General features: G+C 45.1%; 1 protein-coding gene across 1 annotated transcript in view; it reads right to left on the reverse strand.

Annotated features, from left to right (window-relative positions):
- Positions 1-18,721, reverse strand: part of NXPH1 (neurexophilin 1) — a 293,592-nt gene extending 274,871 nt beyond the window's left edge. The window contains exons 1-2 of the mRNA XM_065883980.1: positions 18,303-18,721; positions 17,268-17,431 (exon numbers count right to left, since the gene is read on the reverse strand). Of these exons, the coding sequence (XP_065740052.1) occupies positions 17,268-17,321 (54 nt within the window). The 5' untranslated portion in view covers positions 17,322-17,431; positions 18,303-18,721. The remainder of the gene's footprint in view (positions 1-17,267; positions 17,432-18,302) is intronic.
- Positions 18,722-24,800: the final 6,079 nt, after the last annotated feature.

The raw sequence follows: 24,800 nt of genomic DNA on the forward strand, positions 1-24,800 counted from the left end.
CATGTCTATAGGATGCCTACTGTAAAAACAGCTCAAGCATTTGAACAAAGGCATGGAAAATGCTTCCTTCTCCCCTCTTCGCACCACACACTAAATGGCTTTGCCTAATTGCTTGAATTACCCATCATGAATAACCCCCAGTAGAGGTGTGAAAGAGAAACCTATTAAATCAACATCACATATTCACATTCCTAGTCTCAAGGCCTTGCAAAGCCCTAAAAAAGGAAGATATAAAACATGATGGAGGGTCAAGGGTGTCAATGAGTTTCTAACACATCAAGAACCAAGACATTAAGGAAGAAAATGATGCCTTCAGGAGATCTAATAAAATAAATAATGGGAATAGGAAGAATATTCAATAGGTCCACAGGAGCAGCTGCTTGAAGTTTTATCAATGATAGTAACACACCTAGAGAAAGAATGTATCAAAAAGATCGAAAGGGTCTGTCAGCATAGAAAACAAGGATTCAGAGAAGCAAGCAAGGTGATGCATGCTCAGCACTCTCAAGGATAGGAAGACACTAGACAGAAAAAGGGAACCTTCGACTCTACTTCGGGGTCCGCCATGCGTCTTATGAAATAACCTCAAAGTTATATATATATATATGTATGTATATATATATATATATATATATACACACACACACATATATATACACACATACATAGATAAACACACACACATATATATTTATATGTATAAAGTTTTGATTACTAATTGGACTCTCCAGAGCTACCATATTGAAAGTAATGTGCTCTGAATAGTGTTTTAGATATTCTTCTCACAGCAAAAGGGCATTATCAAAATGATTTGCTGGTTAGAGTGAGTCTATTTCTGTGTTAACTCTAGGAGCACTGGTAACGTTCAGTTTCTGGGTCCTGGACCAAAGCAATTTCTCCATGCTGATGCCACCCTGCAGGACTTCTGCATGGCTAATCAGCCAGTCCTTTTCTATCAGCTTTTCCCATGACTGTGTAATGCACAATATTTAATTTAAAATGTTACCAAATTTTTAAATAAAGAGTATGGGATACATTCCATGAAGCACATTATGGTAGTGAACCCTGGTTGCCCAAGTTCATGAGGACCCTGAATGTCTCATAAGAAAGGGAACGTAAAAGATGGGAATGATTTTCTTGCCTATTCAACAATCTTTCATAATCATAAGCCTTTCATAAAGGCTTGTAATCAACCTTTTTCAGCCATTTGAGGATTGAGTTGTATATAAGATGACCATATAATTTACCATCCCCACCAAAACACTTTTGAAAATGAGATGGTATTTTTGATATAAATAATAGGCATAAAACAGGACTTTCCCAAGCAAACAGGGGTGTATTATCATTGTCTTACGGCCTTGGTCATTGAATATTCACGACATATCCACTCAGAGAGAGGACTAATACTCTTTACAATTTAAAAAACAGCTAGAAATTTTTGAAACAGAGTGATCTCAATACATTATTCAATAAACAAAATAATCTCCCAAAGACAGAAAAACTTGTGATGACATTGGTCTGCTCATCTCTCAAAATAATTTGTTCAGCTCGAGGTTAGTAAGAAAAAGGAACTCCTACTGCTTCTGATAAAGCCATCTGTGCTTCGGAAATGGCTGACAGGTACCTCCAGAAGAAGCAGTCAAAAGTCATTAACAATCAAAACCGTGACAATTAAATACAAGGATCTATCAGGATCTTATTATCCAAATTTCAATGAAAATAATTCAAACACCCTCTCTCTCAAAGAGAAGAGCAGTTACTTTACTGTCTAAGTCCGTTGGTTGCACTCTGCTATGCGGGTTCTCAAACCCCATTTTCTGACTGGCCTACAAGGAAAGGAATGGAGATAATAATTAGAATAAGCTTGAACCCCCAAAATTTTTCAAAAGCACATTCTTCTCTCATTGCAGACTTTCAGCCAGACTATGTATTCTGGGAAGATCTGGCATTTTTAAAAGTTCAAAGTTGAAAGCCCACATTCTATAAATAAATCTACAATGAACTGCTAAAAGGTTTATTTCTGATTTCTTATTTCACAAACTAGGAACTAAGCATAAAAATACTGGGTCATAAAATGCTTAAAAAGTAGATTACTAAAAACTAATAGAACACATTATTATCTATTGAGCCAATGATGGGTCAAATGGCATTTGGAATCCTTGCAGAGAATATGAATATGACCTTCATGTATACCATTTACAGAAAGCAATTTTATTTACATTTTTAAATCTACATAAAGGTGAAGGATGATACTGCTGCAAAATGGAACATTTAATTTTTTGCCCCAAGGCATAACTAAGCTTTCCCAAGGTCAAATGTAGTACAAGACTGAAATGACGCCAGACTCTCCACCTTCATCTCATGCCAGAGGGCTTCTACTTTGGGCAGGAGTATCTTGGATCTACCTTTATTCTTCAGAAATAGAAAAATTCCTAAATTCAACATAGACCGAGTAATGCTATAAAATATTTTGTGAGCATTTTTCTATTTTACTTTTAAATCACATATCCAGCCCACAGTGAAAATGCCTATGCTAAACTAGTTAAATGTTTGGGGCTATTTTGACTATAGGGTATTAAGCTAAACAGATTTTTTAAAGTTTCTTAATTTGTATCAATGTGCAAAGATTTTGCTTATAAAATAATATGGATTTGCATCTCTCTTTTATATCTGTCAGCTCTCAGAAACACAGAACTCACAAGGATAAATGCCATAAGAAACACTAGAGTTTATGCCTCTTACATGTGGTTATCCCCTTACAAATAAACTCTCCTCTCCTCTCCCTACCTCTTCCTGCCCGGACATGGCAAATAATTCAGAAAACAGGTGTGTGATTTGTTAGAAGAGATACGGATGTCATGGATCATTTTAAACTCCATCACAGATGACTGTAAGAGCTGTGCTTTATGCCCGGGTCTCACTTATTACCTTACCCTGAGGCCCAGGGATCATTTTTCATATTGGTCAGGTCAACAGATGCAGAGTTCCTAAAGAGACCGTGTCCCACACACGCCATCAGCAGAAGCTAGAGTCACGACCATCAGTGTCAAACCTGCATATATTACCTTTGTATCCCCCCTTTGATGCACTACATCTAATAAAACTACTAAATTACAGTAGTACCAACAGCATTTTATGTACACATCCAGTTATTCAAATAAGGTCTATCCAGAGGGAGGGGTAGCAAGAACTAGTCACTGAAGTAGAAAGCAACCCAGTTCCTTCTTTCAAAAAATATTTTAATCACACACACACACACACACACACACACACACACACACACACACTATGGTGTTGTAATTAAAAGCAGTGGCTCAAGAATTAGACTATCTGGAAGAGAATCTTTCCACCTTGCACTGTTCACTCACATTCTCAGTGCCTCAATTGTTTCATCTATAAAATGGAGTGTTATTAATGATATGACTAGGATGGGCATATTAATATATTAATATTTAGTGATATTAATAGTACCTTACTGATGGTACCTATCACCTTACAGGGTTAAGAGAACTAAATGAAAAAAAAAAAAATCCATGCTAAAGTCCTGGCACAGTGCTTGGCTCAGGGTATAAACAAGAAGGTAGAAGATTTTATCTTTTGCAGTCATCTCCACACCTTCCCCACTTTCAAGTCAAATCCAAGACACAAAATACTATCTCTGTGTAGGAACCCTTCTTGGGTACCCAGGACAATGCCTTGGAAGGAGGCATATGGTGGACTATAGGAGATATTCTGAGCAGCATATAGGAAGGGTGCTGTGCTCTCAACCCACTAAATTATTTCATCTAGTACTTCTGGGGAGCTAATGTACTGCCACATACAAGCGTGCAGCTAGAATGAACTTCCCCAGAGAAAAGTAGCCTGTATCCCCTGTCCAAAGGTCTTTGGACTTTAAAACCCAGTGGGCTGTACATTTTGATTACGTTGTGTGCAAATTTTAAGAGAATTTCAAGTGTTAAAAAAAAAGTAAATAAAAGCAAATACTGTTCACAAATTAATCAATACTTAAAATTAGATCTTAATAAATGCCCAGTGTTTGCCACCTGAAATTAAAACATCACAAGAATTCTCATTTCAATTAGGCAATCTGTTCATTGGGCCTGCCGATGACTTGTCTCTTCATTTCTATAAACACTTGGGTAGTTGCTGTAGAAATGGCCATTTTCTTGTGTTTTAATCATAATGGTTACTATTCCCATTAAATACATATGGCTTACTGGGCAGCCCTGGGCAAACGGTACAGCAATCAACCAGCTGCAAGAGGGAAACAAAAGATAGGATTGGTCTTAGGGCAGAGCGGTGTTTCATCCCTGTAACAGCTGTGCTGGGAGCATGGGAACCTGGTCCAGAAACCTTTCCCTCAACTTTTTTCCTTTACTATTGGTTCACCACTGCTATGTGCCACACACCTTTCTAAGCTCTTTGTAACACATTAACTCAGTTAATCCTCAATAACAACTCTGTTGGGTAGGAGGTATTGTCAGCCTCATTTTACAGATTAGGTAATTAAGATCTGAGAGGTTAAAAAGTTTGCCCAAGGTCACAGAATTAAGAAAATACTTTGCCATTCTCTTCCCCTCATTTCTCCTAATAAGTCTTTTATCAATGCCATTTCCCTTAAGAATTGAAGTGAGAGAGAGAGACCGGAGGCGGGTAGGAGCATCCAGGATGAATGAAAAGGGCCTATTTTCTCCCTCCTGTGGCCAGGTCTTCACTGGAGCAAGAAGTCACCCACTTTTTCATCATTACTTTTCTATTCCTGAATAGAAGAGTAATGAATTCATTGCTGACGTTGCACAGGTGCCATGATATTATCCACCTAGCTAGAAGTAGTGGTCTTTGGGAGGATATCAGCCATCTTTTGGCATGTTGATTTGCTGTTAAAACTTCCCATTTTTTTCAGCATTTGTTCAAGGGGGGAAAAAAATCCATCAGTCTGAGAAACGTGCAAATCCATCTGGCCACACATTAGAGCTCTTCTAACTGTGAAGGATTTCAGTCAAGAATGCAAGGCAGGATTAAACATCTCAGGCCAAATCATTCACTCTTCATGCTTCCACACTCCAGAACATTTCAGCCTGACAGCAGAGCTGCAGATCCAAAAGTGGTAGCTCAGCTCATATGTGCTAGTGCCAGTTCTGCTTTAGTTTGATAATGGCTAGAGATTGTGGCTGCCTCTGGTGCAGCTACTCGTAACACTGCCTTACTAAACCATCAGAAATAAGGTTGAAAATCTAATATGAGGCACTCATCATTCAATTACATATTTCTTGTGAAAGAGGCAAAAACTCTGCCATGTTCTGCAAAATCTCAACATCAATAGCAATTAAGTTTCACATCAAGAACAGAGAAATACTACACTGACTATCCATGAATAACTTCATATGCAGTGGTTTGCATCTTTCTCTACATTTAATGCTGTAAGACAATAAATGATGGTGCCCTGGCACAGGAAACTATTCACAAATAAGCAGAAAAATTATGTGAGTAAAGGTATTTTATATTTCCAGTTTCAGAGATCATGTAGTTGGTCCTATTACCAACAGCACAACTGCTCCAACAACAAATCACAACTCATAGTTCAATTCAGTTTTAGAATCAAACCTGGGATTAATTATGGCATTTTCATTGAAAACTTCTCAAACAAAAAGTGTAATGGATCTCATGTAATCCGATGCATGTTTTTAAGAGTTTTCCATCAAGTATGGAGCAGCATCAGCAATGTATATAGATGGTTGGTAAATTAGGGCATTGCTTCTCATTTAGAGGAGATGTTAACACAATAGTCTAGTGGCCATTTATACAAGAAGAAAAAAATATGACCATTCTAGAATTTTACCTAGTAAACTTCGAGTGAAGTGGGGGAAGGGGGGAAGAAGGCTTTGAAAAGGTCACTATGGTTTTAGGCTGCGTAAAATTCTCAGTCTAATAAGGCAGGAGAAAAAAAATGCTTCATTCCCCAAACGAAATGCATAGTAAGGAAAAAAAAATCCATAGTGGGGCTTATGGCTTGTCTTTGAGATCATAAACTAAGTAACAGATTAAAGAGAAATGCAGTCTTTAATATATGTTTGGAGGGGAAAAAAAAAGAATGAGGATCTCTCATTTTTCCAAATTTTGTCCACATCAATGAAAAACAAGAAGAGATTTATTTTAATAATTTCACTATACTCAGAAAGACTATTTTTATGAAGTCTGATGCTAAATTAAAACCTCTATCCATTTTCCTATTCAAAAAATGCATATAAAATGTCCAGTGTATTCAATGCCAATAAATATATGGTTGATCATTTTAAACAAAATAATAAAGCAATGTTGGAGGGTGTGTGTGTGTGTGTGTGTGTGTGTGTGTGTGTGTGTGTGTGACTTCATGGTGACCCCGTGGATCTCTTTGTAATCTAGTAAGTCAATAAATTCATCTTTCCTAAAATTTTGATTATGTACTTAGATGTTGCCTTGGAACCTTACGATCAGTTTCAAAACTGGCCAAGTACATAAAAGAAGAAGCAGCCTTATGATTAGCACATCAGTGAACAAAGATGAACAATAAATTTCCATCACACTGTTAAACTCACTCAAAACAATCAAATACTTCATCGAACCATTTACAACTACCGATTGCACACCAAACCTGATTTTATATTCTCCCTATTTTAAACAGGTGTAATATTTTACAAGGGCTTCACGAGTAAGAGATTGTGAATGTAAAGCAGTCCATTAATTTTATATAAGCTGTTTTATATACCTGTGGGCCTCTAATAGCATTCAGCTACAAGGTTACAAGGAGAAGTATCATTTACTAAAGTTCAGTTGGAGAGGTTGGCATATATATACATCACTGAAATTCCAGCTATCGTGCCAGTAGTTCTTCTTCACCAAAATTGCTTTCATTCTATAGCTGAAAATACTGACATAAACAGGAAATAATGTAGTATCAGGTAACAGATTCCTATCAAGGAAATGGTACTGTCAAACCCAAGTTGAAATTTCGGGTCCAACAACTTATGAAAACAAAAGAATTCCCCATTATAATTTTCCACGGAATCCTTCAAAGAGTAGATGCACAGATATCCAGTCTTGCTCTTATGTGTGTGTGTGTGTGTGTGTGTGTGTATGTGTGTGTTTAACCTGTACATGTAAAAGGGTCTTCTAAGCCAGGACATTTTCTCCAAGCTTTTCCATCATAAGTTTTCTAGCAATGACCTATCTTAGAGAAGGAAATCGGTGCCTTCTTCCTTTTAGTCTATGGTTTTCAGTTTTATTAAAATTCCTGTTAATTTGCAGCATGATGTCTTTGTGTTGGCTCTGGAAGGCCCTGTTACTCTATGTGTAAATGTGCATTGTGACAGGTTAGGGGCAGGGATAGGCAAAAAAATGTAGGGCTTTGCAGCTGTTTCCAGCTAGCTGCTCAACTTCCTACATCATACTGCAACTTTGCCACATTTAGCCTGGTATATATTTCCAGTGAGTGGCGAGCCTGGCCTTTTTCCCCACTAAGTTTGTACAAGATAATTAATGTCTTTTTCACTTTATTGGGATCTCTCCTGAAAAAGGCATGACTATAGGGTCTGGTCTCACAGAGACAGTCTTTTAGACTTGAGAAAAGTAAAGTAAATTAAAGTGACATTTCTGTTAATATCAAAGCAGGCTTATTACTTCAATATAAGCACTTCCTTAATTTTCCTTTCTCAGCATGCTACATAAATATAAATAAAAAGTCCTCCACTGGATTTATGTTACATATATCTCATGGAGTTTAATTATAAAACCTCTAAAAATGAAGATGGTGGGAGGAAATGATGCCAGTAGATCATACAGTGCTGGTGTTGTGTTGGCTAGCTGTCTCTGCTGGCAAGGAAACAAAGACACTCAGGTAATTACAATGTACCATGAAAGACTGGGCTCCAAAGAAAAGAAAATTCCAGGGGAGAAGGGTATTATTATTACTTTAGTGGCTGGAAGTCCACAATTTTAAATTTTGTTCTCATCAGTATTATTATAAATGTTTTTATAACTATGATAGTTTTACTGCAATTAAGGAGGAGGAGTTAGGGTTTTTTTAAGGGGCACACCCTATCTTCTCTGCAGCATTGATCTGCTGTAATAAGGGAAAGGCTGCCAGATGAAGACCAAGCACTCAAAGATACACACACACACACACGCGTGCACGCACGGGCACACACACACACACACACACACACCCCTCACTTGACCATAAGAACCGTGGCATTTCAGGGAACAGTGAAGACACCTGTACAGGAATACAAGTTTCATCCCAGCAGCTGCCCACCAGGAGCGTCAGGCAACTTCTAGGAGTGAGAAAGGCTGTGCCAGGGCGTGAGGGCTGCAGAACGGAAGAGAAATGGGGAGACGCTGTGTAATATACTCGGCAGGACCCTCAGCAGTTCGGCGACTCCAGTGGGTGCAGGTGGGGCCCATTCCCACTCCTGGAAAACTGCAGCTGACTGGCGCGCGCAGGCAAACGGCCAGCACCTCACCTGGAGCTGGAAGAAGGCCGTTCTCACCGGAGACCTTCGAGAATACCCTGGAGGCGTTATGCCTAAACCTTCCCTTCCCTTCCTATTCAATATTCGACTTCCCTTCACCTCCAGATTCGTTCTCTTCTCTCGGGCTTGCATTTCTCCAAGCTGGCTTCTCACACGGGTTGATGGAGCACTACCTGCCAGACCTCTGCTCCTTTAATACTGCGGGGATTTGCAGAATCGGGAGTCCAGAAAGGACTGGCTCTGACGCTAAGGCGAGAGAAAAGGACGGAACTTCCCAGCCAACCTTCGCCTTTGACACCGAGAACCCCTAGCGCCAACGCTCGGTACTCTCCGGCTTATTTCTGGACCAAATCAACCGTGTGACCGCCGCCAAGGAGGAACTGCTCGCACTTCAAGTGACCGCAGTGTCCTCTCTAGAGTGCTCGGGGAGGCCTGGGGGCGGAGTGGGGGGGGGAGTGTGCAACAGAAGCCGGAGCAAGAGGGCGAGGGGAGGGGCAAGAGGAGGAGGAACGACGGTTGTTTATCAGTGTTCGAGGGGGTAGGGTTGGTGGAGTGTTTGTTTTGCTAAGTAAATAAGGAGAAACTGCCCCCCACCTCATCCCGGGTCTAATGATGATAGATCCCATGCTGCTTCGGGCCCCACGCCGGGGAGCCTAACCACGGAAAATAATGAGGCTGCATCCCCATTCGTCTGCATTACGGGCGAGCCAGGCACTTTCGATAGCAAATATATCGATTCCCTTGCTCAGGCCGTTGTTTCGCCTGCTCTCCGTGAATAATTACTGCTCCTCTGGAAATTCGTAATAATTAGGACTCCGCACCACACTCCACCCCGCGCTGCTTTTCAACGGCGCATATCTGGTGGGCGACTTGGTGGCTCCAGCCGTGCTCCCCGCAGGTGGGAGACAGGGCAGGACTCATTGTTCCCCACTTGGTTTTACTCTTTCGAGACAGTTGGTTCCCCTCCTACCTCAGTTTCCTTGTCTGTCAAACGAGCCTTTTACAGTGTTAAAGATGCTTGCCGCTCTACCTCACAGGATTCGCGTTTCTGTTTTGGAGGAGGGGTAGATTTAACGAACTGTGCGAGGCAATGGGGGCAGGGGAGGAGAAAGTGGAGGAAAAGAAGGATTCACCTCTCCTCAGGACAAACTCTGTGGCGACCACGTGACGCCGCCACCAGGGAGGGGGCGGGGAAAGGAGCGCTAACGAGAGGCTCGGACCACAGGAAACCTTGGGGACCTAGCGATAGGAGCTTAGTGCTCCCGAAAGACTGGGAGGGGGAGGCGGGTGGTTCAGGTCGCGACTGGGCGGCAGCGAGGTGTCTGCGGAAAGCGCGCACTCTGCTTGTAAAGGGGCCGAGCCCGCACCGCGGCTGGGAGGGAGGCCGGGCCGCGGGCACCACGCGGGGCGGAGCCTGTGGCGCTGTCCGTGGTCCTGAGGGATCGCTCTGCGGGCCCGGCTTGCCTAGCCGCCGGCCTCCGGCCAAGGCCCCATTCACCCTCCGCGCCACGGCCTCCCTCCGGAGAACCGCTGTTGTCCTGCCGGCTGCCCCAGAAGCATCGAAGCTCGGCGGCGTCAACGAAGAGTTCCCCAGAAGCCACGCTTCTGGTGTGAGGCCTTGGGGTCCAGACGCGAGAGGCTGCACCTGTGTTTTCGTAAACCCGTTGGGACTGCTGGAGGTCACCTGAGGCTAAAAGCAGACACTGGAGAGCGCAACTGTGACGGCGGTGACTCAGGCTGGGAAACTTCCCCGGGCCCGAACTCCGCGGCTTCGGTCAGAGGGCTGAGTTTCCGAGTCGAGGGTCTGAAGCCTATGTCGAAGGAAGTTTCTCGCTTCTAACTGAAGAAGATGACTTGAAATGGCCTTGAAAATCAATGGGTGGGAAAGGGGGTCTGAGAACGGGGGCGGCATATGTCAGGAGGACGCCCGCTTCCTCCGGTGGGGCGAGGGCGCGCAGCCTCTCTTCGCGCCCCTCGAGCCGTTGTCTCGATCCTTCCCGTCAGAATCCATTAGGGTGGCGGGGATATTGGGCGAGGCCCGGCCAAAGTCAGGTTCGGCAGGGACGAGGAGAGCCCCCACGAGCCAGTTTCTAAGGAAACACTCGGTTTTTACAAGCAGCAATTTGTCTTACTGTGGGAGAAAAACAGCACCAGAAAAGCCTCACGGTTCTCCATTCTCATGCAGATGCAGCGGTGTGCTCCGGCCGCGGCCTGCTTATCACCCTCCCCACCGTATTTCCGGCTGGAACAAGTAAAATACGCTCATTAATTTTAAAGGAAGTGGGAGCCGGCGAAGGCTTTTCGCTAGCCGCGGCGGGAGGGGCACGTGCAGCGCGCTCTCTGCTCCTGAGGCCCTACGGCACGCACCATCCCCAGGCCCCAGCTCTGGGCGCCGACTTGCCTTCCTGAGCCCCCGACCTGATGCCGAGGAACCTTCTATAACAGTGGGACCCCTAGAAGGGGAATTCTCTCCGCCCCACCCCCACCCATCCCCCGCCAGCCCCCACCTCCGAAGTAAACAAAACATACTAGGGAAAGCTCTTTACAGAAGAGGCAACCAGGTTTGGAGCCCGCAGCAGAAACGCGGCAAGCTCATTAGAAGTTTAAACAACAGCCAGCAACCCGCGAGGGCAGACAGCAAACTTGGAAAATGCGCCAATGCGCTCCTGGGCGCGCGGAGGGGCTTGAAGAAGCCGCCAATACATATCATCTCAATAAAAAGCCGCTCTTGAAAGGCTGGCATAGTAATTGAGATGGGCGCTCTTTCCTGATCTGGGTTGGCATTTCCTCATCTCGTGCTGACAGAGCCAGCTCAGGAAATTGCCGGTAATATTCATCTGGGAAGCACTTTCATTTAAGGTAATTCATTCGACTTTCACAATAAATTGAGTGACATCCTTACGGCGGAACCTTTTTATCCTTGATTAAGGGCTTGCCAAGCTTTGGTTCCCACTTTATTGTCACATTCCTTCAAGCGGAGTCATCAACCTGCCCATCGGCAGCAGAAAAATGCGCGCGCGCCGTGTTTACCGAGCTCCGGGAGGGGTTAGTGCTGACTTAGAGAAAAAGAGCTGGTCTGGGGCTTGAGTAGCGGGTAAATCAAGATCGCAACTTCCCGCAAACTGACGGCAGGACTGGCTAGAAGAATGTAGGGGGAGGCGAGGGAGCAGACCCGCCTTGCCACCCAGCTGCTCTGGAAGTCGCTGACCCGACGGCGCCCGGCAGGCTAACTTGCCTACTTCCCTCTATTAATTAAAATGGCGCGGACTGTTAAGGTCTTAGAATGAGATCTGAAGCTCCCAAAGGACGACGTTGCTTTAAGAGAACTTACCTGAATCGAATCAAACCTAGGCATTTTTTTAAAAAAGAAAGAAAGAAAGAGAGAGAGAAAGAAAGAAAGAAAAAGAAAGATAAAAAGAAAGAAAGAAAGAAAGAAAAGAAAAGAAAGAAAACGCTTCCTAACTAGCCACTTCAGAGCAGGCAAACTTTCACAGCTTCCATCAGCTTTCTTTATGGGAGGAAGAGTGCAACAAGAGGGTTATTCTTCATTCTCAGGATTCCCTTTTGACCCTTAATATCACTGCGGCGACAGTCAAACTCACTGAGAGCTCTTCAGACCCCGCAATTCCAAGCAAGGCTGACAAGTACCTAGGTATTTCAGAACTAGGCGAAACCGGGAAGGCATCCCTTTGCCAATGCGTGGCCCCTTCTCCCCCACCCCCCTATAAAAATCAAAGAAGCCCAAGAGAGAAAATTGCTTATTTGAAAAAGCAATATCCAAATGCTTTCATCACTCAAATGCCCTTTTGAAAATATTGTGGTCGGTGGTTAATACCTGGACAATACTGTCAATTTCTGTAGTCTGCAGAAAATCTTCCCTCAGATAGAAAAGTAGGACATTGGTCACCTATCTCAAAAACATCAACCAATTTCCCTGCCACCTGATATATTTTTCACCCAGACAACACTTTCATTAAGGAGGAAATAGCCGCCAACAATTCAAAGCCAGATGGAAATCAACTTCACACAAAGAGGAGCCACAAACTTAATGGCTTTCTGGGAAAACACTGCTGAGAAAGTTGGAGCAATTCTAGTTCTCTCCTTCTAATACTGAAAGCTGTTTCCCCAAAAGTATCACTAGAAGGCCCCAGACCAGTATAATCCTCCTGGAAGTGAGTAGAAGTGCGACCCACCCAAGCGCTTTCCACACCCCCAGAGAGCTGCTTTCCTGGTCAGTGGAGAGTTGACTATTTCAGGGAAATGCCTGGAGTGGTAGCAACTTCTCTCACAGAGCCCTGGAATAGGTCTTGAGACTGATGAGTTCTCATTTTGTGCTGCTGGGGCATAGGCTCCTTTAAAAATCTAGGTTTAATCCTTTATCTGGAAGGCTGATCTAGGGCACAAGAGTCAGGAAATTCAGTGGGATTGGGTAACTTATAGTACTGCCTCCGAGAGCTGACCTTAATAGAGAACACTGAATCACTGCTGTTAGGTAATGTGCTTTTGTTTTCAGGAATAAGCTGAAATTAATTAAAATGTTCAGCAGTCAGCTGGCTTAATTTTCAAAGAATGGGAAGTACACATACCTAGTCCAAAGGATAGACACTGGTGATCTCTTTCCTGCTACTTTTCCCTTAGCTTCCACATTTCTTAACAGCTACCTTCATAGTGAGTGGAATTCACCCAAACAGTCTGGCTTCTAACAGTGTAGAGGTAGTATTCCATGAATATATTAACCATGCTTTAATCTCTGTTAAACAATTGGTATGGAATTCATATTTTCAGGATACTCTAAATTCAAGGGAATAGATGAATCAAAATGTTAAGCACAAGTTTGAGAAAGAACTTCCCATTTTTGCCCATATCGGTTAAAAAAGCGACTAGATTATTAGCAAATTCATTTCCTAGCAAAAATGGTGGGAACTAAATTGGAGGACAAGGGGCCTCTTCTCAGAATAGACTGTGGATGTGTGACTTGATCACAGTATCATCATTCAACCTCTCAGCAGAATCTCTGGACTCAGTTTCTGAGTGACGTTTTTGTTAACATGCCCTGGGAGTGCTATTTTACTTAATTCTTGACTCTGAAAATTGCCACAGGTGAGCCCCCAAGCGGGACACCTCTGCCTTCTGCTGGGAGGTGCCCTCCCTTTGTGCTCATGCCTGTCCTTCAGCTCATAACTCAACTTAGGACCCTCATTCTTCCGATCCAGAAACCACATTGCCCTAGATTATCCAGTGTGTGCTTCAATTCTGTTAAAATGCTATTATCTGTTACCCCATTATATCATACTGAAAATATCCTGGAATCAATCCAGAACTGACAGGAGAATAAAGATTGCAGGACTTTTTTATTTTTAACAAGTATTATTACACTATAAGTTCCTCTCCTGCTGAATTCAGAATTTTAAATCTGCAATTCAATAATATTCAGTAAACAGAAGATTTCCTTGCCCTTTTTTTTTTTTTTTTAAATGATTTCCCACTCCCCTGCATTTATGGTTGGAGTTAGCCCTGTGGTGATTTTTGAGTATCCTAGCTAATATGCTTCAGGAGGTAACTTTGCAGACACATCTCTAATTTCCCATTGCAGTATTAAAATAGGCTTCTAGTTTGAAACAGGACAGACCCAGCTCTCAAAGCACAAAAAAAGACTCAAAATTCTCAAACTAGAACAGGCATTCAAAGAACCCTGGGCCAAGAAACATACTTTGAGAACATTCACCTAAATACAGGCTGGGAACTGTGGCTTAAATATGGAGCACTGATCTGCTGGATAGAGAGTTATTTTTCACTTAAAAAAATATCTTCTTAAAATTGGGAGTATTTAAGGTATGTCTCTATAAGCAGAAGCCTCAATATTGTTGCATAGGAGATACCTAAACAAATCTTGATCCTGGAACATAATGTGTGATTATTCCTTGGGAAATATAACTGGGATTCCAGGGGCTTAAAGAGAAAGGTGATACTGTGGTATCAGCTATGAGGCAATGTACAGAGTGCCCCGTCACTTAACTTGTGGTGTGAGTCCCTAAGGACAAAAAAATTATTCATTTAACTCCTCCCTGGATTGTGGCAATTCAAGGGGAAAAATAAAATAATGGTTCTGCCACCCCTGCCTTTTTGGAGCGTAACTTGAAGCATCTCCTGACAACCTGCAGGCATCTATTGCAGTTTCTTGCAAAGGTCTGGGATGTTTTGGGGTGCGGCTCCAAACAAATGATAAATTCAGTTACTGTTTCTGGTATTTAACAAAATAGATGGAGAAAGAAGCTTTGACCACTTCTTGGTCTGTCTCATTGCCCCAGAGATTTAATCAAGGGTTTCTACTTATTTACTCGCCGAAATCCAACCTGTCCTGACTGCCCAATTCACCCTTCTAAATTCATTTCCATGGTAAAAGTCAGCTTCTTGCTCCTCCTGGAAAACAGCTTGGGATCTTGCCGACAAATAACCATGGGACTGCAATCTCTGGAAATACTGCCTTGGGTCACAGCCACCAGCCTTTTGTTTTTGTGGTGCGTGTGGTTTCTAATCCCCGACACACAAAACAACTTTAGATCGGAGAGAAAAAGAATGGACTTCTAAATCGCCTTCTCTATTTTATTGTTCACATTTTGTATTGTTTTGAGTGAAATTGGAAAAATTGTCTCCTTTCTCTGTATTGCCAAAAGGCATTCAGGTAATGAAGTCTGTAACTAAACGGTAATTGAATCAGCATAATTTTCACACTGAATGGTTTTCAAATGCTCCCAGTTTACAATTAAAGGAGAATTAATGCGCTTGTTGTTGAGAACGCAGCGCATTAGAATAAATCCAGCACTGTTGTTGTAATGAGTGGAAAACGGTTTAACTGCCAACAAACACATTTAAAATTTAACACAACGTATTGATTTCACTTCTACTTTTGACAGATTATTTTCCAGACTATCGAAATACTTGTTCCAAGCAATAACTGCACCACAGCTGCGAGCTTCTGCCGTGTGTGAGCACAGTTCAAGGACATTACGAACAGTCCTGAGGTTCAGGTCCTGCGTAAAGGTATGCAGAGGAGAGGGACAGGAGGGTTTCCATGGTCAAGGGAATCTTTAATATTCTCCCTCTGTAGCTTTCACTTTGGGTCCCTCCCCCTTCTTTCAACAATTTCTGTGTTTCCTCTGGCCAAACTTTCTGCCCTGCTTCTCTAAGCTCTCAACGTCAGTGGGTTTACTGGACACAGGTGGGCAAGAATGATTGAAGATGAGAAATGGGAAGGACACTTTTTGTAGTGCGTCTGCGTTCTAGCCGGGGAAGGCACAGACTTCGGTAAAGGAGTCAGAAAGGCAGTTCTTTTGGATTGGCTGCCCGGGCTTTCACCTGTTTACCCCAAGGTGTCCTGTAGGCGAGGACACTGACGCGCAGCGCCCTCTGGCGTCCGCGGCTGCCATGGTCAGGCGATAAAGGTGCAAACACACGCAACACTGAGGGTTCTTGGATTCCAGCTGAAACCCGTTTACACACATACCCTTACATTCATATTCACACACACACGTATACATACACATTCATTAGCATATACAGAGTTCACACAACTAGCAGCCCTGCAGTCACAGGCACCAGGGCAACAGCTGGGAAAAGCTCTCAACTGCAAGTATGGCAACACTTTTGCTCCAAGGATTGTGGGTTCTGAAGCCCTTGGGGTTGAGACGGCACCGCTCACCCCATTCCCGTTTATTCAACCCATCATGCCGCCCCAGCGCTTCTTGTTCCTACTCGGAACACAGAGAGCCCTCAGTGCGCTCCTGCGGCCCAGAGGTAGGTTATGGGGTTCTGTGCACTGAGCACAACTTCACCAGCAGGATAAGACTGTCCCTGGCCCTCCCTGAAGTCAGACCCGAGAAATTGTGCTCTCGGTCTTGGCTCTGCGCCGTGTCCACAGCTACCAATCCACCACCACCACAGCAATAAAGTGCTTCCCTCAAAGCCCCCCACCCCGCCCACGCAAACCCCAGTTCCAACAGTGGGCAAAGTCCGGACCTCAGAAAACTCGGCTCTGGGAGGACTCGGATGGTAGCTTTGCTTAGTATTTTCTCCCTAGCGACAAGGTGTGCCACTCCCTAATAAGGGGGCTCAGCACTGGAACTGGGGTTTGGTTATCTGGTGGGAAGGAGAGATTGGGAGGAGAGAGAAGGGGAGCCTCTACATGTTTGCTGGAGCATCTCTGACCCAACTCCATCTGGATGCTTGTGGGGCTCCTAGATAGTTAAACTTGTCCTGTCTGAACCCTACAAGTTGAACAAAGTTACCTGCACTTCTTTATGTGCCGCATCTCCAAACTGGGGGTTAGGTGGGTGGATTTACTTTCAAAGTCGGGGACCTGGGCAGATTCATTGCTTTCCATTCTCCACCTCCATTTCCTTTCGTTTAAACTCTGGATGAACTAATAAGAGTTCCCTGTCTTCCACCCCTTCTCTTTGTCTTCTCTCCCTATAAAGCATCCCGTCCAGCTATCTCTTCGGTTTCTGGGTGTCTAGGGCGCCCTAGACGCGGTTTAGAATCAATCGCAGGAGAGGAGGGGGTACTGGAGCAGGAAACGAGGGTGGGAGCCCCGGAAAATCCCACAGGGATGGGGAGATCAGTTTGACAAAGTTGTTCCAACACCGTCGCTAGGAACGTCGCTCTCGCTGAATTGGCGGTCTCACCCTCCTCCCGCGCGCCCCCAGTTGCCTGGCCTTGCGACCAGGGTGTGATTGCGGGGGCGCGGGACTGGCAGCGACTTACCAAGTAGACGGTGGGCTGCAAGAGGAGAAGCACGTACCAGCACGTAGCCTGCATCCTCCCGCGTCTCAAACTTCCTCGGCGGTGCGTTCGCTGAGTCTTTGTTCCTTCAAAAACATAGATCCACCTGACATCCACTTTATAGAGCAAGGAGCGCTCTCAGCAGCCTAGATACAAATGAAATTAGACATCCCATGACCACGCGGGCAAGGTTAGGCTTGGCAACCAAGCGCGGTAAGGGGGTCGTGGCGGGAGGGATGGACCAAAAAAAAAAAAAAAAAAAAAAAACCCGGAGGTGGGGGAGGCAGGAAAAACTGAAAACGAGCAAATCCAGCGCCTGAAACCCGCGAGCGCGCGGTCCGCAGGCAGGCGGGCAGGACGGTTGGAGGATGAGGGGCTCCTTGCGCCCTGTGCTGCTCGGGTGCGAGTTCCCGGGAGGTGGAGCCAGGAGGTGGCGGGGCACACAGAGCCGCGTGCAGGCTGGTTCCGAGACCAAGCGTCTCTGGCAGCGAGACCTGCCCTAGCGTTTGATGGCCGGGAGGCTCGTACTAAAGGCGGTGGCTGGTTCTTCGCCAGCCCTGGCAGTGCTCACACACGTACACACCAGCAGAGAGAGGTGGAGAGAGAAAGAGAGGGAGAGCGAGCGAGAGATACTGAGCGAGGGGGGAGCGGGAAGAGGAAGGGGTAGGTAGAGCTGACCAGGATTAGGTACCGGGTATCTCCACGCGTTTGGTGCGATGGGGGTGGGGAAAGTGAATGCAATTTGCATATAGGAAAGCCGGCTTCAATTTACCCATTCGAGCTCCCTGCACACACAGAGATACCACGCGCATACACATGTACTACTTTTTTCGAGCGAAGGGGCACAGCCAGTCGCTAACTTCTAGAGTGGAAGCCTGCCCGGGTCTGTGAGGGTCACCCCTCAGGCTCACTCTGTCTCCCAACCAGTGGCCTTCCCCGCTGCCCCTTCCTGCTGCCCCACCGACCCCACCCCAAGGTGTCCCCCATATCGGGACTGTGGAGGCGGAGGGTACGTACCGCACAGGACTGGGGGCGAATCCAGCAAGCAGGGACCGCTCTGAGAAGGCTCCATGGAGGAGCTACTCGGGCCTGGCGTCTCCGGCGTCCCGAACATGCCCTCCCTGGCGCTTCATCTCCATGCTCGGGCGCGGACCGGTCCCGCTGCCTTGTCCAGCCTCGGCAGAGTCCGCGTCCCAGTGCCCGGGTCGCGCTCAGGATTGGTTCCGCGGGAGCCTAGGCTTGGCACAGTTGGATTCACGGTGCAGGAAACTTAAGAGGCAAGAGAGGGAGGGGAAGTATAGGGGGAAAGCGAGGAAGAGAGAAAGGGAGGTAGAAAGAGAGGGAGGGTGAGAAGCGAATGCGCCGGGCTACTGCACCGGACAGACCGGGACTGCCCGCGTTGGATGTGGGACGAGCGGTCCGAGGCTCGCTGATTCCCGAGGCTGCCGAAGGATGGTAGAAATGACTTAAGGGGAGGAGACTGGGCAAGTCCTCAGGACTTGAACTTGAGATATAAAACACTGGCCTTTCGGAAGAAAACAGCCACACGGCAGGCGCAAGCAGTCCGAGTTTCAGAGGGAGGGGTGGGGTGAGCTGAGCCCCGAGGATCCTGGCGCAGCCAGCAGCTGTACCTCTACCGGCGGCCCTGAGAACCCCGAGAGCCACTCCGGAGCGGAGTCGCAGGCTCTATCCGTGGTCCTGCCCGGCCACTGGGGGACGCTCTGGAGTGCGCTGGGGTTCTCGGCGCCGGTGCCGTGGTGCTTTCTCCGTAGGTCCACCGCTCTGCTCGCCTACCTTCCTGACTCGGGCAATTACATCTGCACGTGGGCGAACGATTCCTCAGAGACCAATTAATACCCCGTGTAAATGGATCCCGCTCCTAGGCTCTCGGCGGGCTGGGCCCGCAGGGAGAAGTGGCTCCTGCGGTGTCTCTGGTGGCCGCAGTGCACCCTTCCCAAGGGTCGTGAGGAGGACTGCGACCGCCAGAGGAGTGGCGGGAAGCGTAGTGGGGCGGTGCGTAGGGCGGAAACGGGAGCCGGAGGGTGCAGGTCTCCCCAGCCCGCCTTGGGCGCCTACGCGGGGCACCGCGGACCTGTAGCTGGGAGGCCCGAGACCCGGGCGCTGCGGACCGCCAGCCATTCAGCGCGCGACAGCCGAGAGGACTGGGCGACCTTGCGCGCTCGACTCCTAGCCGTGGGCTGGGCAAGGCGGGGGTGCGGCCTGGGAGTGGAGGTGGGGTGATGGGGGATGCTTGCAGCCTTTGCCACCTCCCTCGCTCCTAAAACCTCCTCCTCGGCCAGTATCTCTCAGTCTCCACCTCTTTGCTCTGACTCTCACTGTCTCTGTTTTTCTCAATCTCTCCCTTGCTGTCTCTATCTCTCACTCTCATTTCTGTGTCCTCTGTCTTTCTTGTACTCCATGCCTGTCCCTCGGCGTCTTTCTACCTCCTTCTGGGTCTCTCTCAGGTTTTCTGACCCTCTCCGTCTCTGCATATCTGTGTCTCTATCTCACCCTCGCCATTTCCTCTCAAACCTTGTCCTTGTCTTCTCCCCTTCACCCTGTCCATCACACAACCAAGAGGCCAGCTTCACCCGTATCCGGTGAGATCCCAGGACCAGGCCCTCTCTGCCGGTGGGGAGGTCAGCATCTCCTCAATGGGTCCAGACTCAGTCCACAAGTCGGAGCAGACATTTTTCCTCCTCCTACCTCACCTGTTACCTCATTCCAGGCCAGGCACTAGCGAAGCCTGCCCTTCCCTTATGCCTGGCCTGGAATGGTGCACTCTGCGGGATGACAATTCTATATAAGTGTTGGCTTGAAATTTATCTCAGGAGCCCCAGTTAGTGACCATCAAAATAGAATCGTGATTTTTAATGAGTCCTGGGGAGTCCTTTCCTCCAGCACGGCTATTGGACACCTCAGGCTCTAGTGTTTCTGCTTAGGTCAGTCGGGGCCCAGACACAATGTACCCTCTACACAAGAGGTCTCCCCCAACCACAGGTTGAGTTCCCCGAGGGAAAGCTGGTACCCCCACTCCCCAACAGAGCAGTGACAATCAGCAGAACCACCCTTTCCTAGAGCAAATGCAGAAGGAGCCTTGCTGAGACCTTGGCCTGGAATCAGACCTCCAATTTAGATCCCCACTGTAGGACATACCTGCCAGGCACTTCCAGGCCTACACTCTCCCTTACAAGCTAAAAATAGCTCTTTAAAGAGCAAGCTCTTCTAATCTCCAAAGTTGTAGTCTGCCTCTGTGACCTCTTGGAATTCATTGGGGCATATGCAGAGTAAAGCAGTGAAGCACATTTTCTAATTGGGACTTTGAAAATGCACTTTAGAAAAAAATACACATTTATATATAGCATAGTTGCAATGTTATCTTGGCTATCTTCACTTCCCAGGTTTTTCATGCTCTTAAAAAGTTTCAAGAAGAAAAAAAAGTACCCATATCTGAGGCTGAGGGTCAAAGTAGGGCAAAGGAAGCTTCGTCTGATTCCACCCTTTGGGATTAAGCAGACCACCCTAAGATTGATCCCCACTTGTACATTAGCTCTCAGCCCTCCACCGCTGGCATGTGGAGCTGGAGTGAATGCTGCCCACAATGCTGCCCTCTACCCACATGCCCAAGCTCAGTGCCCTCGGAGCTGAACTTGCATCTGACCTTAGTGAAAAAGGAGAAAGAATCAGGCCAGCTTTGGGATATAACAAGTTCTTTTCCTAAACCTTACTTCAAAAACATTCTCCCTCTAGGGCCCTTTAGCCTTAAAAAATTACTGCTTGTGAAACAGAAAGACAATCGAGGACCTTAAAATCTCTGTCTGAATGGGACTGATTATTGAAGAAAAGCACCACAGGCACCTAGTAATGGGAACTGGTCTGACACTTTGTTCTATTACACAGGGTGCCAAAGAGCTTTTTATGGTAATGACCTGAGACCTTCTGCCCTGACATTCAACTCTCATGGATCCTACAAGACCCTTGGCCTGGGATATGAAACAACAGTGGATTGTCATTTTTGTCTCTTTGTACGAGTCTTCATTTCCTGTAGTACTCAATCAGAAAAGGACACTAAGCCAAGTAACAATGAAAAACTTATTATTGCTTCTGCTAAACCTCTCCAATTTTAATAATGTAACATTGGTGGAGTGGGGGTAGGGGAAAGAAGGATGGCTGCTTCACCCTCCTTCTTTCCTATCATTTGCTTTAAAAAGAATTTAAAACATTAAGGGCATGATTTTCATACGTTCTTCTGTTTAAAGTAGTACGCTACTCTAAAATGCACTCTTAGAATTCATCCACCATCAGCCTTACCAGGATAGAACAAAAGTGTGATTATCCTTAAGAAGTATAGTACTCATGCCATTTTTTTCAGACTTTAGTCATGTTGAGAATCCTTTCAGAAAAATCACTCTCTAAATTTATGTGATGCAACTTAATACACATATAAATTTAGCATGAATTATAACCACAGTAAAACACAGTCCTCTGCCCTTGGCTTTTCCCCAATCTACCTGATCCAATCTGAAATGAATATTATAAGGCAATAATATATGCTTATCCCCAAGAAATATATTTTTAAAAGAACTAAAATGGGCTGACCTCAAAAAGGAAACAGTGATACTAAACAATTTTCCTGATAATTAAAGCCAGAACAAATTAAAATTAGAATTCATGTGAAATAAAATGATAATCCTGTTAACTGTAATTAACTGTTTTGGTTGATTTGTTTCAGTTCATTTGTATGATTCTCTTTCTCTGAGTGGGAGAAGGAGGACAGGAGTTAAAAGTTTGAATTATCTTGGGGCTGGGAAGAAGCAAGAAAGAGATTCATTTTGAGTTCTACAAAACTCTGCCCTAAAATGAACCTGTCTTTAAAATGCATGAATACCGGGCTTCCCTGGTGGCGCAGTGGTTGAGAGTCCGCCTGCCGATGCAGGGGACACGGGTTTGTGACCCGGGCTGGGAAGATCCCACATGCCGTGGAGCGGCTGGGCCCGTGAGCCATGGCCGCTGAGCCTGTGCGTCCGGAGCCTGTACTCCGCAACGGGAGAGGCCACAACAGTGAGAGGCCCGCATACCGCAAAAAAAAAAAAAAGCATGAATACCATCATCTTTTACCCAAAATCCAAGTAAATATGTTGTTATGAAGGACCCAGCTGTGGTCTTGCTTAAGCTGCAGGCCAAATTAAATCACTTTGCACACAGTAAGTGCATTGTACCTATTTTTCCCCTAATAGTGCTAAAAACTTACAAAGCATGCATTATCTTGTCTGCCTTGACCACAGTATAACCTGGTATTTACGTGTGTTATGACCTTGGGGAAGTACCTGAAGATTCCCATGACCTCAGAACCTTCTCCTATATAATGAAAAAGTAGGCTTAGATGATGTCTAAAGTGCCTTCGCATTCTAAAATACCTTTATTTTGTTTTTGTATGATTAAATGTGAAGTCATCTCAGGTTTAAAAAATTTACTTCACAAATAACAATTTTATAATGTATTATGGTTTTCAAAAATATTAATAATTTAAAAGAATATATTCTGTTCAGTGCATTTCAAAGATTTTAAGTCAAGCATGTTTGTAGGTTTGAGTTCAAGGCCTTTTGGGGGCATTCCTTCTCTGCCCCATCCTCATACCCTTTCTTCTAGGTCAAAGGTTGTCTCTACTGTATTAATTAAATAATTTTTCATATAAATTATTCTGCACATGTTTTTGATGTCACTGATTTATGAGACTCTACACTCAGAGTGGCATCTTTATTATACATATGAATATTTATTTAAAAGACCCAAAGCCATTTCCACTACTTTTGCAGAATTCTTGAATGTCACTCAGGACAATTAAGAACCCCCAGGCCCCTCCACACCCCAAGATATTTTGCTAGTGGAAGGAAGGAAGTATCATCTGCAAAGCGATTTGATATTTGAATGTAGTAGAACTTGGTTAATAACTATGAGGCATGTGTGCTAAATTACTTTTACAAGAATGCTTTAATAACAAGATCACTGGACTAGAGAGAAAAAATAGCCAACAAGCTCTGGAATTTAAAAATAAATAAATTTAAAGGGAATCAAAAAGCTTTATGTAGAAGGTATTTTCTTTTTCTAGAGGTAATTTATATGCTCAGTCTTTGTAACCATATTTCATTTATTCTGCTAGGCTGAGGACAGAAGTTTCTCAAAGGTAGGGTAGTTTTAATTATACTCACAGACTTTAAAAAGAGAATGAACACAACAAGAGAAATTGAAGAAAATCAGCATTAAAAACGCAGTTGAGGGACTTCCCTGGTGGCGTAGTGGTTAAGAATCGCCTGCCAATGCAGGGGACACGGGTTCTAGCCCTGGTCTGGGAAGATCCCACATGCCGCGGAGCAACTAAGCCTGTGCGCCACAACTATGGAGGCTACACTCTAGAGCCCGTGAGTCACAACTACTGAGCCCGTGTGCCACAACTACCAAAGCTCACGCGCCTAGAGACCATGCAACACAACAAAGAGTAGTCCCCACTTGCCACAACTAGAGAAAGACCGAGCGCAGCAACGAAGACACAACGCAGCCAAAAATAAATAAATAAATAAATAGCTAAATTTAAAAGGCAGTTGAATGTAAAAGATGGGAAGATTGGGGTCATTGCCCAAAAATCATAATTAAAAAATTTTAAAAATACTGTGACTGGGCTTCCCTGGTGGTGCAGTGGTTGAGAGTCCAACTGCTGATGCAGGGGACACGGGTTCGTGCCCCGGTCCGGGAAGATCCCACATGCCGCGGAGCGGCTGGGCCCGTGAGCCATGGCCGCAGAGCCTGCGCGTCCGGAGCCTGTGCTCCGCAACGGGAGAGGCCACAACAGTGAGAGGCCCGCGTACCGCCAAAAAAAAAAAGAATACTGTGACTAAGCAAACCTTCGCATTATAATCTAATTACAGAGACTCTTCATGGTGGTCCCTCCAAGGATTATTAATTGACAGCTCTCTAAAGCAGAATCATTAAAGATAAAAAACTTGGTAACCAGGGTTCTCTTAACAAAGTGAAATACATTATATGCTTTCAGCCAGGAAGAATACCAGGACTCTGAACCACGTTGAAATGCAAGAAATCATGAGGAAAAACTGCAATCTCTGTGATTACCTGAAAATCAGAAGCAAGTCTGAACATGCATATTTCATCTCCATAATCTAAAGTATGTGGATATTTTGAAACATACATGTTTTTTCAGCTTTTATTCTGATTTGGCAATATAAAGACAGAACTTCAAAACAAGGTGATTTATACAGGCAGGGAACAAATGGCTCCTTCAGCCCTAAGATCCTAATGATAAGAATGTCTTGGATTAGACATCTTTTAAACAAACGATATCACAGGGATGCAACAACCCTCTCAATTTCCCTTTTTAACATCAAATTAATGAAAACAACTACACCAGAATTTCACCATAATTAACTTCAAGGTTATGCCATAAAAATCACAAAATATTACATTTTTCTGCTTCCTCTGGCTCTAATAATAAAATGCTTTTGA

Source organism: Phocoena phocoena, chromosome 9, assembly GCF_963924675.1.
Source record: "Phocoena phocoena chromosome 9, mPhoPho1.1, whole genome shotgun sequence".
Taxonomy (NCBI): Eukaryota; Metazoa; Chordata; class Mammalia; order Artiodactyla; family Phocoenidae; genus Phocoena; species Phocoena phocoena.